At 37.7% G+C, this 14,884-nt stretch overlaps 1 protein-coding gene across 8 annotated transcripts in view; it reads left to right on the top strand.

Annotated features, from left to right (window-relative positions):
• The window catches only part of ZC3H13 (zinc finger CCCH-type containing 13), a 49,459-nt gene extending 34,980 nt beyond the window's left edge, over positions 1–14,479 (top strand). For 6 of the 8 annotated variants that reach the window (XM_055801480.1, XM_055801477.1, XM_055801476.1 and 3 more), the window contains 7 exons: positions 1,009–1,112; positions 1,516–2,547; positions 3,664–4,173; positions 7,404–7,559; positions 8,476–8,676; positions 11,987–12,150; positions 12,764–14,479. In XM_055801480.1, the coding sequence (XP_055657455.1) occupies positions 1,009–1,112; positions 1,516–2,547; positions 3,664–4,173; positions 7,404–7,559; positions 8,476–8,676; positions 11,987–12,150; positions 12,764–12,934 (2,338 nt within the window). In that variant the 3' untranslated portion in view covers positions 12,935–14,479. The remainder of the gene's footprint in view (positions 1–1,008; positions 1,113–1,515; positions 2,548–3,663; positions 4,174–7,403; positions 7,560–8,475; positions 8,677–11,986; positions 12,151–12,763) is intronic. The other 2 variants (XM_055801479.1, XM_055801485.1) reach the window with 1 other exon arrangement.
• The last annotated feature ends 405 nt before the right edge of the window (positions 14,480–14,884 follow it).

The following is a 14,884-nucleotide window of genomic DNA, read 5'->3' as shown; positions in this document are numbered from 1 at the left end:
TTAGTAAGGAAGGGGGAGTATCATAAGGAAGAAGATACCTTGTTCATGCAGGGGCCTGGTATGGAGCCATGGCTCGCCTGCATCTGTATGGCATATACTGGTGGCCCCACAATCAGTGCTATGCTGGTGAAGTTAATCCGATGCCTTGTTAGTGCGGAATCATGGCACTACTCAGGAGCTAACAATTGAGTTGGATGATGTCATTTTCCCTTCTAAGTATACTTGCATGGTCTTGCCTTTAATAATGCTGGAGTTTTTGGGAACATAATAGCAGACTGTGGTACCTTTTGAAACCTGGAAAGTCAGATAGCAGCTAACTTGGTCAGGGTTCATGACTTTATTCATTACACTTCTGTGGAACGTGCATTACCCTTTGCATTACTAAATTTTCAGTACCAGAAGGCTACCAGCGAAGGTGTGAATACTATCCCAAATAAATGTGTGGTGTTTCCTTTAAGTGTGTAGCACTGATTCAGTTCTTTTTTTTTCATTTAGTATACTAAAATTCTCATTGTTCTGTCAATAGTAAACAAAACAGCATTGCCTTGAATAGCTGCTTTGCTTGGAAATGATTAGTTTCTTTTGTGTGAAGGAATTGTGGATTCCCATAGATCATCTAATACGGGCTCTCCCCTATCCCAATGAGAGGAGAAGTAAGCAAGTGTCTATGTGGAGGCTTAGCTGCCAGCTGGGTCAGCTCACTGCAAGGATCATTGCCACACAGAAAAATTGATCTTGGTAGTCTTTCATAACTTCTTCTAAAAAGTTACCTTTGTAAGTGTTAGAGTTTTAGTTTGAGGTATCTTACAGTATGGTCAGAAAACTGATCATACTTGCTGTTTTGGAAGAACAACTTAGAAAACTACAAAACTTTCTGGCATCCTTAGATGCATTGTCTTCTGTATGAGGTGCTTAACTTCAGGCACTGTATTAATGATAAACTCAATTAATGAATAGTGTTCTTTAAGGAATCCTGAAGAAATTTAACTGTATGTGTTTCTTCCGCAGGAAGCGTCACAGAAATGAAAGCAGTCCAAGTCCTCGTCAGTCACCCAAACGTCGCCGTGAGCACTCTCCCGATAGTGATGCTTACAACAGCGGAGATGATAAAAGTAAGTAAGAGTGAGCTCTCCCTGCAGCTGGATCCGGCTTACCCTCTACCTATGGCAAATAACTTGCAATCTTTAGGAGAAATATGGCGAGAGCTTTTGTAAGTGTCCTCCTCCCCTTATTTTTATAAGCAGCACCATTTTTCTTAATCTATATATTTGTCTTTTGTTTTGTCACTATGTTACATCTGCCAGGTGACAGTGACTTCGACATCTATTAAGATGCATGTTTACCAAAATGGAAATAGTCTGTTGCTATTGCAGCAGCAGCAAAACTTAAGAAATGTAACTGAAATAATGGATTATGTGTTTTAATAGACACTTTGTGGCATGCACAAGATACCAAATGCTCACATACTCAACTCCCTAAGCAATACAAGTAAATTCTTCTTTTCCCGTTTTCTAGATGAAAAGCACAGACTTCTGAGTCAGGTTGTGCGGCCACAGGAATCACGGTCACTGAGCCCCTCTCATGTTACTGAAGAGCGACAGAGTCGGTGGAAAGAAGAAGATAGAAAATCGGACAGAAAGGAAAGTTCCCGGCGTTATGAAGAACCAGAGTTTAAAGAGAGGGTTTCTTCGGCAGATAAGCAAAGAGAGCAACCAGATGCTTCAGAAGGCTCCCGCTCCAGGATTCAGGAAAACCTTGGACACCATCCCTCTGAAGAAAGAGATGCTTCTGATAGAATGCATGATGACAGCAAGAAGAAGTCTAAAGTACAGAAAAAGGCCACAAAGAAAAAGAAGGATGATGACAGTGGTGTGGAAAGGTATGCTAATGAATCAACGACTGAAGAAAGCCAGGTCTTTTCACCCAAGAAAGGTCAAAAAAAGAAAAATGTAGAGAAAAAGCGGAAGAGGTCCAAGGGTGATTCTGAAGTTTCTGATGAAGAAATTGTTCCACATCATAAAAAGAAGAAAGGCCCAAGAACCCCCCCTGTAACAAAAGAAGAATTGGTTGAAGCACCACCTGAGAAAGCCGTGGCAGATGTCCCTCCAAAAAGAGAAGATACAACGTTTAGTGACTGGTCAGATGAAGATGTTCCCGAACGTGGTGACATTGTTGTTCCAGAACGAAGCACTGAGGATTCCCATAGGAAAAGTCACAGAACGAGGGGAGAAAAGGTGGAAGCACCTCATGTTACTATAGAGGATGGACCACACCGTAAACCTGTGGATCAGAAGCGCAGCAGCAGCCTTGGTAGTAATCGGAGCCATGCCTCAAGCAGACTTAGATCCCCTTCCAATGAGTCAGCTCATCGCAGTGGAGATGACCAGACTGGACGGAAGAGGATCCTGCACAGTAGCTCTAGGGACAGGGACAGGGATAGGGACAGGGACAGGGACAGAGAGAAGAAAAGCTTAGAAATCACTGGGGAACGAAAGTCCAGAATTGATCAGTTGAAACGAGGGGAACCCAGTCGCAGCACATCTTCAGGTAATAAGATACATTTTAGTGAGACCAACCTATATAATTTCTGTATAAAAGTGCAAAGGTACAAATCCCAAATCATTCTTGTATGGCAATATTCCCTTTTCATTTGTAATCAGTGTGAAGGGAGAGGGAGGTGCTCTGCCATTCATTGTAGAACTAGAGTGAATTAAGATTCCTGCAAGTGTTACCATATTTGAGAAGGTGATTCTCAGCGGGCAGGATTACCACTTTGTTTACACCAAAACATTCAGTCAGATTCAGTTAATGCTAACTGGGGAATAAAGCGATTTGTAGGACAGAAAGAACTCTTAGAAAGAGAAAATGCTTGTGCTAACAGAACATTGAGGTAGTTTTATTATCTAAATAATGTTCTTAAATTCATTACTAACATTCATTTTGATATGGAAATACTGAAGTTATGCAAAATGAAAATGTCTCTTCTTTCTGAAAGAGAGATCCATTATCATCTCAGGAGCTACTTTCACTGAGGTAAATCTGTCATGGTTCCTCTTAGGCATGCTTTTAATGCATATGGAAATCATCTTTGTTGCAAATCAAAATAATCGCAATTGACTTGTTTTATTTGTGTAGTTCTTGTAAAAAAAAAAAAAGGGTAAAATGTTTTAAAATTTAACAGCATCAGTAGGAAAATATCTTCCTCCTAAAGCACTAGAGCTCTGTGTTCTCCTCAGGGTTACATGCCTGAAATTATTTTTCTGAATTCATCATTGGCTATCTAAGACATTCCTAGCTTTTGGAAGACATCTTTTGAATTTTGAGATGATTCTTTTTTTTTTTTTTTTTTTTGGGTTTTTTTTTTTTTTGTTTTGGTGTTTTGCTCTCTCCCTTGCCTAAATTTCTGAGTTAAAATGATGTGCCTTTAGTTTGGCTTCTGTCATAGTAGGAAGTAACCACTAAAAATCTTCCGTGAGTGGAAGAAATACCTTTTATTTTTAAGTAAGGTTAAATTGATAGGCTATCTGAAGGCGTTACTGATTTGAAGATGATGCTTTTGAGAAGTACATTTTCATACCTGAATCTTCAAAATGCTTTGGTCTAGTAAAATGGTATTACATTTACATGCTGTAGTCACTTATATATTAAAAATATTTTATTCAGATCGTCAAGATTCAAGAAGCCACAGTTCAAGAAGAAGTTCTCCTGAATCAGATCGTCAGGTCCATTCCAGATCTGGGTCCTTTGATAGCAGGGAAAGGCTTCAGGAGCGAGATCGACATGAACATGATCGTGAACGAGAGAGAGACAGGAGAGAGGGAAGACAGAGAGACTGGGACAGAGATGTTGACAAAGACTGGCCAAGGAGCAGGGAACGAGAGAGGCTCAGAGAACGAGAGAGGGAGAGAGAAAAAAGACGAGAGCTGGACAGAGAGAGAGACAGACAACTACCTGATACTGCTGAGAGAGAGAGAGACAGAACTGTTGACATCCCCTCTCAAAAAGAATCAACAAAACACAGTGAAACGAAACTGGACAGAGATCACGAAAAGGAATTTGATGGTGTTTGTCGGGATTCAGCGGCATCAGAGAAGGAAAGAACAGACAAAGACTTAGGACCTTTACAAGGTTATGAAGATGGAAATGAGGCTGAAAAGGTAGAGAGTTTGGAAGGTGAGATATTTTGGGAAATAACTTGGATTGACAAATGTTTTATTCTTTCTCTTTTAGCATAGTGCTGAACTGAACTATATTAGAATAATTTTCTACTAAAAGGATTGTTGGCTCCAGCTTCTCTACTGTGGAAGCAGACACAGCAAGAGAGAAATCTGATGGCATCTTCCTTAGTGTTAATTATGTTAGTGCTATTTGTTAATTTCTGAAGAAGTCTTGAGGCAAAGAAGCATAAATGATCTGAGGTATAATGTCACCAAGGTGTAGTGTTTCTGAATAAGCAGTTTGTTAAAGAATAATGCCAGAGTTTGATTGCCTTGTTATATCATTGTAAGATCTATTTCTTAGTTGAGAAGTGACAGGTGGGGGGGGGGAGGGAAGTGTTGACTTGGATCTGTTCTTTGGGTTTAGTGGTGGGTATTTTTCTGCAGAGCCCAATTATCATAGAAATGATTGTCTGATGAGTAGGTGAAACATATGTGTGGCTTGGCACAACAGTCCAAAAATGGCTTTCCTGAGGTAATCTGATTAAATGCAGCTTCAGTTTCCTGGCCGTAATTGTACTGGGGAAAACGTGTTTAGGATTAATAAATAAAGTAACTAAGAGGCAGACAATAACAAACTCTTGTCACATGGATTAGACAGCTTGAGCTTTGCATGGATAGGGAGTTTGGGAAGTACTTTTCACCTATATCAACAATGTAGAAGAAGCAAGAGTCTGAATCTAGAGTAACTGGTGTATGTTACAGTTAAGTTCAGTTAAGTTGGGTATTTTTGGCGACTGCAGAAGTTTCCTTCTCTAAAATCTGTTGAAAGGAAAAAAAGCATTGTAGGATTTGGAATTTTTGGCTGTTTAGGATGGTAAGACCTGAAGTCCATAGTCTTTAGAAGCAGAAAGAGAAACACGAATCAAGCTTTTGTAGTTTTACACAAGGTAACAGGACATTGTCTCATCATATTTGTATTCTTAAGAAGAATTGTCTGTAGTGTTCGTTGTTAATTTGAGCAGTTAAATGTTGTCTGGAGAGGATGATGAGGAATATTTAATACTACTTATACCTCCTACCTGATTACTCGCAAAGTGGTCATTAGGGTTGATTGATTCAATTGAGAAAATTGCATTTAAGGAGATTATCTGTAGAGTGGAAGCACTTTTCAAAGATCATATTTAGAGTGCGCATGGGAAAGTCTGCTCTGTTTTGCTGTAATGGGCAGAATTCAGTGATTTGTAAGCTAGAGGAAACAATGGTGGAATAAATCTGAGAGTGCAGTGTGGTAACTTCAGAAGAGAGTTGGTGAAAGGCTACTCCTAGGCACATTACCTGTTTCCAAGAGGGCATCTGTAACTAAACAGGCCATGCATGTTGAACGTGTTCTTCACGTTCTAGCCTTTCTTGTAGCAGACTTCTTGTAAGTGTATGAATGTGTGTATTGTTTTCTGTATTTTTCAAAGGTTATGTTCTTAATTCTTTGAAAATTATCATCTGTAGGAAGTTATGCTATATTTAGGATTCATTTTGTTTAGAAAAATAAATGTCTTTGGTAAAATATTAGAGGGCGTTCCATTTTGTTAAAGCATATGTATGTAGCATGTTTATGATTTTCTGAGGTTTAGTGTACTTTATTGTCTTCCATGACTTTATTACTCCTGTTTACCTTGCTTCTTTTAGATGACTAGTATGTCATGTTTTTAATGCAGGATTAATGTAGAAGTACATTATTGCAAAAAAGCAGTAAAGGTAATGATAGGGTTATAATTAGAAATTACCAGACTGATTTGAAATTCAAAATTGAAAAAGTAATCTGTGTTAATCATGTATTGAGAACTATGGATTATTAATACAGTAATTTTTTTAATGGTTCATCTGTGTTGTCTAAGCACATAGTTATGGTGAGCTAGTGTATCCAGTAGATCAGTGTGGAGGCAGAAGATGGATCATACAGGCAGTGAATATTTAAAATCCTAAGGCACAAAATAAAATCTAGTACCGATCACCTTATTTTCCTTTTAAAAAGGAAGAACTTTTTAGAAAACTAAATGCAGTTTCCAAATCTGATGAGGTTAAGGAGGTATCTGGTATTTACTTGGACAAATTACTGTAGTATATTATCTAACAAAATGTGTGAGGACGTAATTACTAGGTTATTGTCATGCCGTGAACCTTCATGTGTTTGCTCTAGGAGCAGGCTTAAATAATGCCCAAGATGCTATATGCTTCCTCCAAAGCATTGTCAGGTGGTCTGCTAGCATGTCTTTTACTTGCTTTTTCCATGCTGATTTTTAGGTTAGTTGAGGTAATTTAATATTTTTTTTCTCTTCCCTATCTGTACCTTTTCCAAAGGCAAGCAAAAAAAATATTGGGGGCAACTTAAAATAGAGGCCGTTTCCCTTCTGGCTGAGGGATCTGGAAGATACTAGAATAGCTGGCCACAGGGGAGGATCCCTATAAATTCAGTCTAGTTTGTATGGCACAACTCATTGAGAGTACCATGGTGGAGAACCCTAAGAAAGCCTGAGTTTAGAGCAGTGTGGTTTCTAAATACTTGAATCAGATCTTTCAGTCTTGGAGGTGAGAGAATACCTTCAGATGTTCCTTTCATGTACAGCAAAATGCAATGTTTGAATGTCTTGTGTTTACAGATTTTAAGGAACATGTTTACATATAACAGCACAGGTATTTGTTATATGCATATAGTACATGAATGGAGGAGCATAACAACTGAAGAAGTTTGGCATGGCTTTCTAAAAGCTCTTCTGGTGACTTCCACAAAGAGTCTAAAACTCTGTGAATAATTGCTTCATTCAGGGTATCTTGCAAGTTCTTGTATTTTGGGGGTTTGTTACTTCGTTCTCTTGTAGAGCCTTCAGACTGAATTCATGTACCTGAAGCACCTGAAAAACTTTGTGGTGCTAACTTAGATTTGTATTATTACCTAAATATCAGATGATCAATATATGTTTCTTCTGAATATGGCCTTCCATGTGCAGTTTGACTAACACTACATCCAAAAAACCAACAGAGGTACATAAAATTTGAACTGCTGCATTGTGTATGGGAGAAATAACTTCTCTGTTTCCATGAGTTAATACCTGTTTTCATGTTGAATTTACTTGTCCCCAAAACCTAACAGTTTAGTTTGCTGAACCTCTTTGTTTTCAGGCTGCTTGAAGTGTGTTTAGAAAACAAGAATTACTGCTTTAAAGCTACAGTATTTATCTGTCTCTGTAGGAGGAGATGAAGAAGCAAAGATTGATGATGTGCAGTCACTGGCATCTGGTGCTGGAGAATATGAGCCAATCAGTGATGATGAACTGGATGAAATTCTGGCAGGTGATGCTGAAAAGCGGGAGGATCAACAAGAGGATGAGAAGATGCCTGGTAAAAGTATAGCAAATCCCCTTTATGATTATTTGAATATAAAGATTAGATTAGTTTGCGTATAATGCTGTTGTGACGTTGACAGTATTTCTGAATTAGGAATGCAGTTTGTATGCTCTTCAATATTTCTTGTTTGTTCTGTAATAGTCAGGTAAGGCTGAGAAGTATAAAGTAAGAAAAGAGTACCGGGACCTGTATCGTGAAGTAATATTTATCTTGTTTTACATAGCTAGAAGGGTAAGATTTTTGTTTTTATAAACATGTTTTCATTTATCCCATTTGGTTTTGATAGTTTTTCGGAACTGATATTTTCAAGCATGGATAAAATCTGTTCATAAATGCTTCCCAAATGCACTGGGAAGCATGGAATTTTCTACTTGCTGTAAGTTTAGTTGTTGGGTCATCAGGGTTGTATCAGCAGTGTTTATGTTTTCTGTGATAAACCTACTGGACAAATGCAGTTGTATGGTTATTCAATAAATAGTATAATATCTCCTTTGAAAAAAAATCCAGCATCCAGAGTTGAAATACTAGCTTTTTAAGCATTTAATTTGGATTTGTCATAGCATGTTTAGTTGTACTGGGATTTTTGTGCATGTTTAAGTTGTGCGTCCAGATCTGTGGCTAAGCAGAGTCCGAGCAGCTTTCCACAAAGGAGTTGCAATGAAAATGAAGCAGAATATTAAGGTTGGGGGTTTAATCCAAAGAGTTTTATATTTGTATGTTCCTTTTTTCCACCAGTCTAAGTGAGTTTTGACGTTCTTAGCTGAAGTGTCCAAGGATCTGGCTTGAGAACTGCAGAACAATATTAATCTAAAATATATTGCTTTTAGGAGACGGGGATGTACACAGCATGTGAAATTAATCAACTGTTGTAAGGGATGATGACATGGTAACTCATTCTCTGTCAATGTTTTTGCAGATCCTGTGGATGTTATAGATGTAGACTGGTCCAGTCTCATGCCAAAGCAGCCAAAAGAACCACGTGAGCCTGGGGCTGCACTCTTAAAATTCACACCAGGTGCTGTTATGTTGAGAGTTGGCATTTCCAAGAGATTAGCAGGACCAGAACTCTTCGCCAAAATTAAAGAGACTTGCCAGAGAGTGTTAGAAAAACCTAAAGGTAATTGTTTCTGCAGGGATTGAATTGTCTTTTTACTCAGTGAAAGTCCTTATGAGATGTGCATTAGTTCATTATTTTAAGTTTCAAGGCCACAGAAAGTGTATAATGAGTATTGTGTGAAAATTACAGGAATGTAATGCAGCTGCATGTCAATCAAATTAGTATTTTAATTCCAGCATGGTGGTGAGGTGTTGAATAATAGCCTAATCAAAATTTTTCATCCTAGTTGGAATACTCTTTTTTGTGAGAGCATTCGTGCTTTCCTAGCCTAAAGCGTCAGCAGTTTTTTTGAGTGCTAAGTATCTTCTGCAGTGAATTAGCAGTAATACTGCAAGAAAGAATTAAGATTTCTTATTTTCTGTGAAGGTCCTCTGCATGTTCTCTTAGTTTCCTTCCGAGGGTCCTCTCCAGAACACATAGATAGGAGTTTTTGGGTCAGAATGAAGGAGCTATGTGAAATTCGTATATTATGTCTCTGCTAGCAGTGGGAAATTAAATAATACACAGGTCTGGCATTTGGACAAAGTGTATGGCATTAGACATGCACGATTGGTGGGATGGACGTGAACTGTACCAGTGCAGTTTACTACAATTCTGTACTGTAAGCAGGGCTTGTGCATGAGGGAGAATACTGATTTTTTTCTCTTTGGCATCCCAGGAACCAGCTGAGCTGCTGGCAAGGACTTGCATGGTGGATATAGGTTTTTAGGACTATGAAACAATTGCTTTCTGTAGGATCTCTATGCAAATTATTCCAGGATCTGTATGTGAGAAAATTATAGCTTATACATAATGGTATCTGTGGAGCCTCTGTTTTTAGCAGATTTTTCTGATTTTTTTTATTTTACTCCTAAATTTTAGTTCTTAATTTGAAACAATACTTTTTAATTTTTTGCAACGTTATTCTTTATGCAGTTGTCTTGTTAACTTTGGAGTCTCAGATAAGTGGAGAGGGAAAAAGATAAACTTGCTTCTCCCAGCCTTGTTAATCTCCATGAATGTCACCGCCTGCTTGAGCCATTTTAATTGTGTAACTACTAATCATAGGCTGTTGCTACTGCTTCTACCTTTTTTTGAAGTCAAATTAAATGCAAACATTCTTAATGCATCATAGATGGTATAATTTGAGGTGTGTACTTGGTATTAGTAAGTACTGTAAATGTCCCACTGCAACGTTTGCAGCTCTTTCTGTACAGTATCAGCTTTCTTCTAGTTTTAAAAAACCCTCAGCTCTTATCCTTAAGAATTCACGTAACCAATGTAATTGATATAATGTTGAGTCTTCCTGAGTTAGCAAATTGTTGTGATACAGTAAAGGTATGAACTATGTCTCTCTCCCTGTAAGCTTTAATTTTGCTGCATACTACTAAAACACTTTTTACTAGGGATTCCTTGCAATAGGAACGGCAGTGCAGGATCACTCCACCAGGCTATTAAAAATGATACCTGAAATAACCTCAGCAGTCCTTGCATGCTTCTCTAGAAATAAACAGAAAGTCCGTAGTGATAAAAGGAGGCTCTCCAGCACTGCCTGTGGGCTGTTTTAAGTGTACTCGGATTGAGCAGAACTTGCTCTGGAGAGGAAGGGGGGTTGAAGTGCCTTCCTTGATTTGCCTTTGGTGTGTGCAGTCTCTTCACGCATTGGAATTGCTACACGTGGAACTGCCAGTAGGCTTGCAAATGTGTGCATTTCTTCTGTAATCTGCAAAGCGAAGGTTCCTTGTAGAGTGGTTACACAGCCACAGCACACACATTCTAAACAAAGGCACAAATGTGGTGCCCTGAAAAGTGAATGGATTTGAGCCAGATATTCAGTGTGTTACAGTGAAAATGTAGTGTTTTGACTTTAGATTTGCTCATGGTAGTGTAATTTGTTTCCCTGGTTTACTTGCTGAGTTTTGTGTTCCCTTCGTTGTTCTTATTGTGGATGAATTTTCTGGTAATACAGTGAAATGCAGGAAAAAGGAAATGCTTGCTTGTTTCAGAGATTTTTTTAATTATTTGGAAAAAAAAATCTGTGATACATGATAGAATTAGATTTGTAGCTGACTTACCCTTTATCTGTTAAATGCAATTGTTTCCTCTAAGGATATGGACATGCTTACGTGTCAGATATGCTCAGCATCTGGCACCTAGGCACACTCTGCAAGCTGTCAGTGTTACCTTTGAAGTGGCCTTTTTGCATCTTGTCACTTATTTGTGGTCTTGATTGTCCATTGAGGTCATCCTGGTGACTTCAGTGCAGTTCTCTTTAGCCTGACCTTGATTTCATGTAACTTTTTTGTTTCTTTTCACCTTGTTTAAAAACTAGTTTTACTCAGCTTCATCCAGATTTCTCTGGGTGGGTGGTACAAAAATGATTTGTTCTCTTCTGTGTGCATACTGCCAAACTGCTGTAGCAGTCTTTGCTTTTAGCTGCTATATTTTCCCCAGGTTTATTGTTGCCTCTAGTAATTCTTTGCTAAACACCCAGTATTTTAATATAGAGAGCCAGCTGGATTAGATTTAGCTTACATACCTTACCTTTTTTTTTTTTTTCTCCCAAATATATCATAATCTTCCTATTTATTGTAAAAGGATTATAAATCAATGAGCTGCAGTCTGGCCATGTGCACACTTTTTGTCTTTGTCTGCATGTCATAGAAACAAATTTGTTGCAGAATAAGGCTAACCCCAGGATCTGTCTTTTCTTGAAGTGGTTAGTGTTCTAGCTGTATACTGTTTCTTCTGATAAATATATTAAAAAACTAGTCCTGCCACTTTCAGTGCTGCTAACAAATGCTTTAGATGAGCGGGTAGGAGGATATAGTTTGTTAGCATCTGTTGACTTGTTCTCCAGGTTCATCCACCATGTATAAAAGAATTACTCTACATAGTCGTATTGCACTTCTGCATAGCCATACAGACTCTGTGTTGACACTGGTACAGTTGTCTCGTGTCTTGCAGAGAAGTGAAACTTAGACCACTTCCTGATTAATGCTAGTAGTAAATACCTTTTGTCACACATGTCTGACCATAAATGATACCTTCTCGTCTGTCCCACAGCTGTCACTTGATTTTTAGGCTTCTCAGTGCTCGCTGTCTAAATACTGCTTTCCAGTGCTGAAGCTACGTACGAGGGTACCCATCCTTCCCTTTAAATGATGAAGGATTCAGGCCATTTTATAAATGGCTATATCCTTTTTCCCAAACCTTGATATTGTTTAGAAGGCAGAAATACAAATATTAAAACTTTAAGGAATTTCATATTAATGTACATTACTGTTCAAAAATACCATGCTTGTGATATGCAAATATCAATTCCTTGTAGATGCAGAAAACCTTTTTGAACATGAACTGGGGGCCTTGAACATGGCTGCACTTCTACGAAAAGAAGAGAGGGCAGGTCTTCTCAGTAATCTGGGCCCTTGCTGCAAAGCGCTGTGCTTTCGAAGGGATTCTGCAATTCGTAAGCAGCTAATGAAGAATGAAAAGGCAAGTGTTTTCTTTATAGTGCTTGGTCAAAATACGGAATCACAGATTCCACAATGCAAAAAAGCATTTCTCTAGGGAGATAATTTTTGTGGTTGTTGTTCTGAAGTAGACCTAGTTCTTCAAATAATGGAGAACAGCTGTTTCTTTGAAGAGGTTGTAAGGTGTTTATTTTTTACTTAGGATGAGAGATTAAGATTGAGGCTAGAAGTAGGTGCTTTTTCTCATTTTGAGGTTTAGATTCTGGAGATATATTTCCTATATTTAGAGAATACATCATAAAAATAATTGTTTAAAATACAATTTCAAGGACCATTGTTGAATAATTCTTCTGCTTGAGATTCCATGTACTTTTATAAGAATTATAAGATTCTGTTCTTCCAAGTTAAAATTGAAAGAAAAAATATTTTAGCCATTTTTTTGCACTGCAGTAGGTTTTATGATCTTGCATGCTAATAGAAAAATCATTAATTCTTAGTCTTTTCTAGTGAATACCTATGATTAAAGCTCTAATAATTATTGAGAGTACTTGAGGTTAATTTCTGAGTTTGCATGTTAAAAGCCACTGTTTTCAGTTTGTTCTTTATTTTTTATTTTTCATTTTTAATTTCAACAGGGTGCAACAAAGCAAACATACACAAATTCTGCAGCAATGGACAGCGACCTGTTACGGTTGAGTCTACGGTTATTCAAACGAAAGACTGTGTGCCAGGTTCCTGGGCAGGAAAAGACAGAGGATAGTAAAATTCCGCAACCAGCTATCCAGCAAGAAGCGTGTGTGTCTTGAGTGAATGACCACAGTGGCACTTTCTAGTTGATGTCCCACTACCAGTGTTGGTACTGATTGATATTTAGAACTGGTTCATTGGAAAGCAGCTCTTAGAAGATGGAAGAAAATAACTCCGTTTGTACACAGATAAGAATTACTGGGTTTAGATGTAAGTAAAAGGGGTAAAAAATAAAGACTTCTGTGTGAAGTTCTCTGTAAGTTTTATAATATTGAATCTTACACTGTAACATAAACCTCTTTTATGGTGCATCAAGTGTAATAATGTGAAGATGTCTGGGTTTAGCAGTTTATAACACCACCTGACATTAAACTGAAGAAAACTGTCTGTGTATCTTTTTCCTTATTGTGAATGGGGTTTTCCACCATCACCCTGGTCCTTCAGTACACATCTGGAATTTCTTAAATAGCTCACTTACTGAGAGTTTGTCTTCCTCCACTTTCCAAATCTCTTTCTTATCACAGAAGCCTCTGTTGTGGATCTGGATTTGGACAAAACTCTAGCTCTTTGCCATCTTTCACGTAGTTTCCTCTTAATTTCTGGACACGAAAATCTGGTCTAGTCATTTAAGGCTCCCCTTTTTGTTGATGAAAAGAACTAAAAAAGACCTTCCAGGAAATTATTTATGACCAGGTTTAGATGCCTATATGTGAAACTAACAGCATTTTCAAAATTCCTGCTGCTTACAAAAGGAGGGCTAGTGCTATATTGTACATTCTACTAAGTATCAATCCCATGCAGCAACCTGAGGGTACTTCACACTCGATGAGTTTCAAGAGTTTTCAAATGTGAGCAGTAAAGGCAGTGAGCAATGATGTTTTGCTGGGTGTTACAGATTTCAAGGGCCTGATTAGAGACTTGTCAAGCCTGGGATCAATTTTGTAAGAATTGTTTTCAGTTTGAGAAGTTAATATCTTGTGTGGGATCTTTGAGTGATACCAGTAACATATGTTTAAGTAGTCTGTGGAGTCCTCCATGTGAAAATGAGACTTCTAAAACTTAAGACTAAGTCTCTATACACCTCTCTACTTTTCCTGGGTTTAATCCTGAAGTGTTGCTTTGAATTCTGCTTGTGGAGGGTAGGAACGAAATCCATAGTTTAACCTTGATACTGCCTTGCTGCAAAGCAGCTTGTTTTCATTGTTCTCATTCAGGTTGAAAATCAGTTGTGAACTACTACATTTTTTGACAGTTGTTTTGTATTAATTTCTTACCTTTTTTGTCCGCGTGGAAGCAGCACACTGAGGTGGGATGTTGACTGTGCGCTTTAACAGCAGGCCTGCCTCACATCTCTTGTGATTACTGACAGTTGTATTGGCTTCAAGCAAAGGCCTAAATATGAATAGCAATTCAGTTCCAATACAAAGATTTCTTACTGTAGTGCTTTCCTATAATGCCTAGTACATAAGTGTTCAGTAAAATGTTCTTATACTATGTTTAAAGTATTATTAAAGAAAATGTGAGGGGGTTTTATTTATATTTTTGTAAGTGCCCACACTAGTGTATATGTACTTGTATCAAATAGAAATGACTTGAGAAATTTCTACCATTTGTTTGATTCTTATTAAATTGTGTGATCCAGGCAAAACTTTTATCTTCTGAAGTTTTTCACTTGTTGAACATTTTTAAGGGACTTCATGACTATTATTTTTAATATCATCGGTGATTTTATGTATGCTTATAAAAAATAGTCTTTTAAACACACTAGTGCTTTATCCTGAGCAAGAGTTAACAAACCTGTTGCACCCAGCATTTAAATGCATTCTCACCTATTTTATAGCTACAATAATTCTGCCTTTAAGCTGAAAGTATTAGATCATTGCTTCCAATTATGTTAAAGTGTGTTTTAGTCTCAGTCTCTAAAAGACATAAAAATGTTTGATAGCTAGAAACAGCCATGTCTAAGACTGCAGTACACAAAATAGATTCACTGTGTGGCGTTTAATTAC

This window comes from Falco peregrinus, chromosome 4, assembly GCF_023634155.1.
Source record: "Falco peregrinus isolate bFalPer1 chromosome 4, bFalPer1.pri, whole genome shotgun sequence".
Taxonomy (NCBI): Eukaryota; Metazoa; Chordata; class Aves; order Falconiformes; family Falconidae; genus Falco; species Falco peregrinus.
Note: the sequence above shows the minus strand (reverse complement) of the source record. Positions and strands in the feature narration are given on the sequence as shown.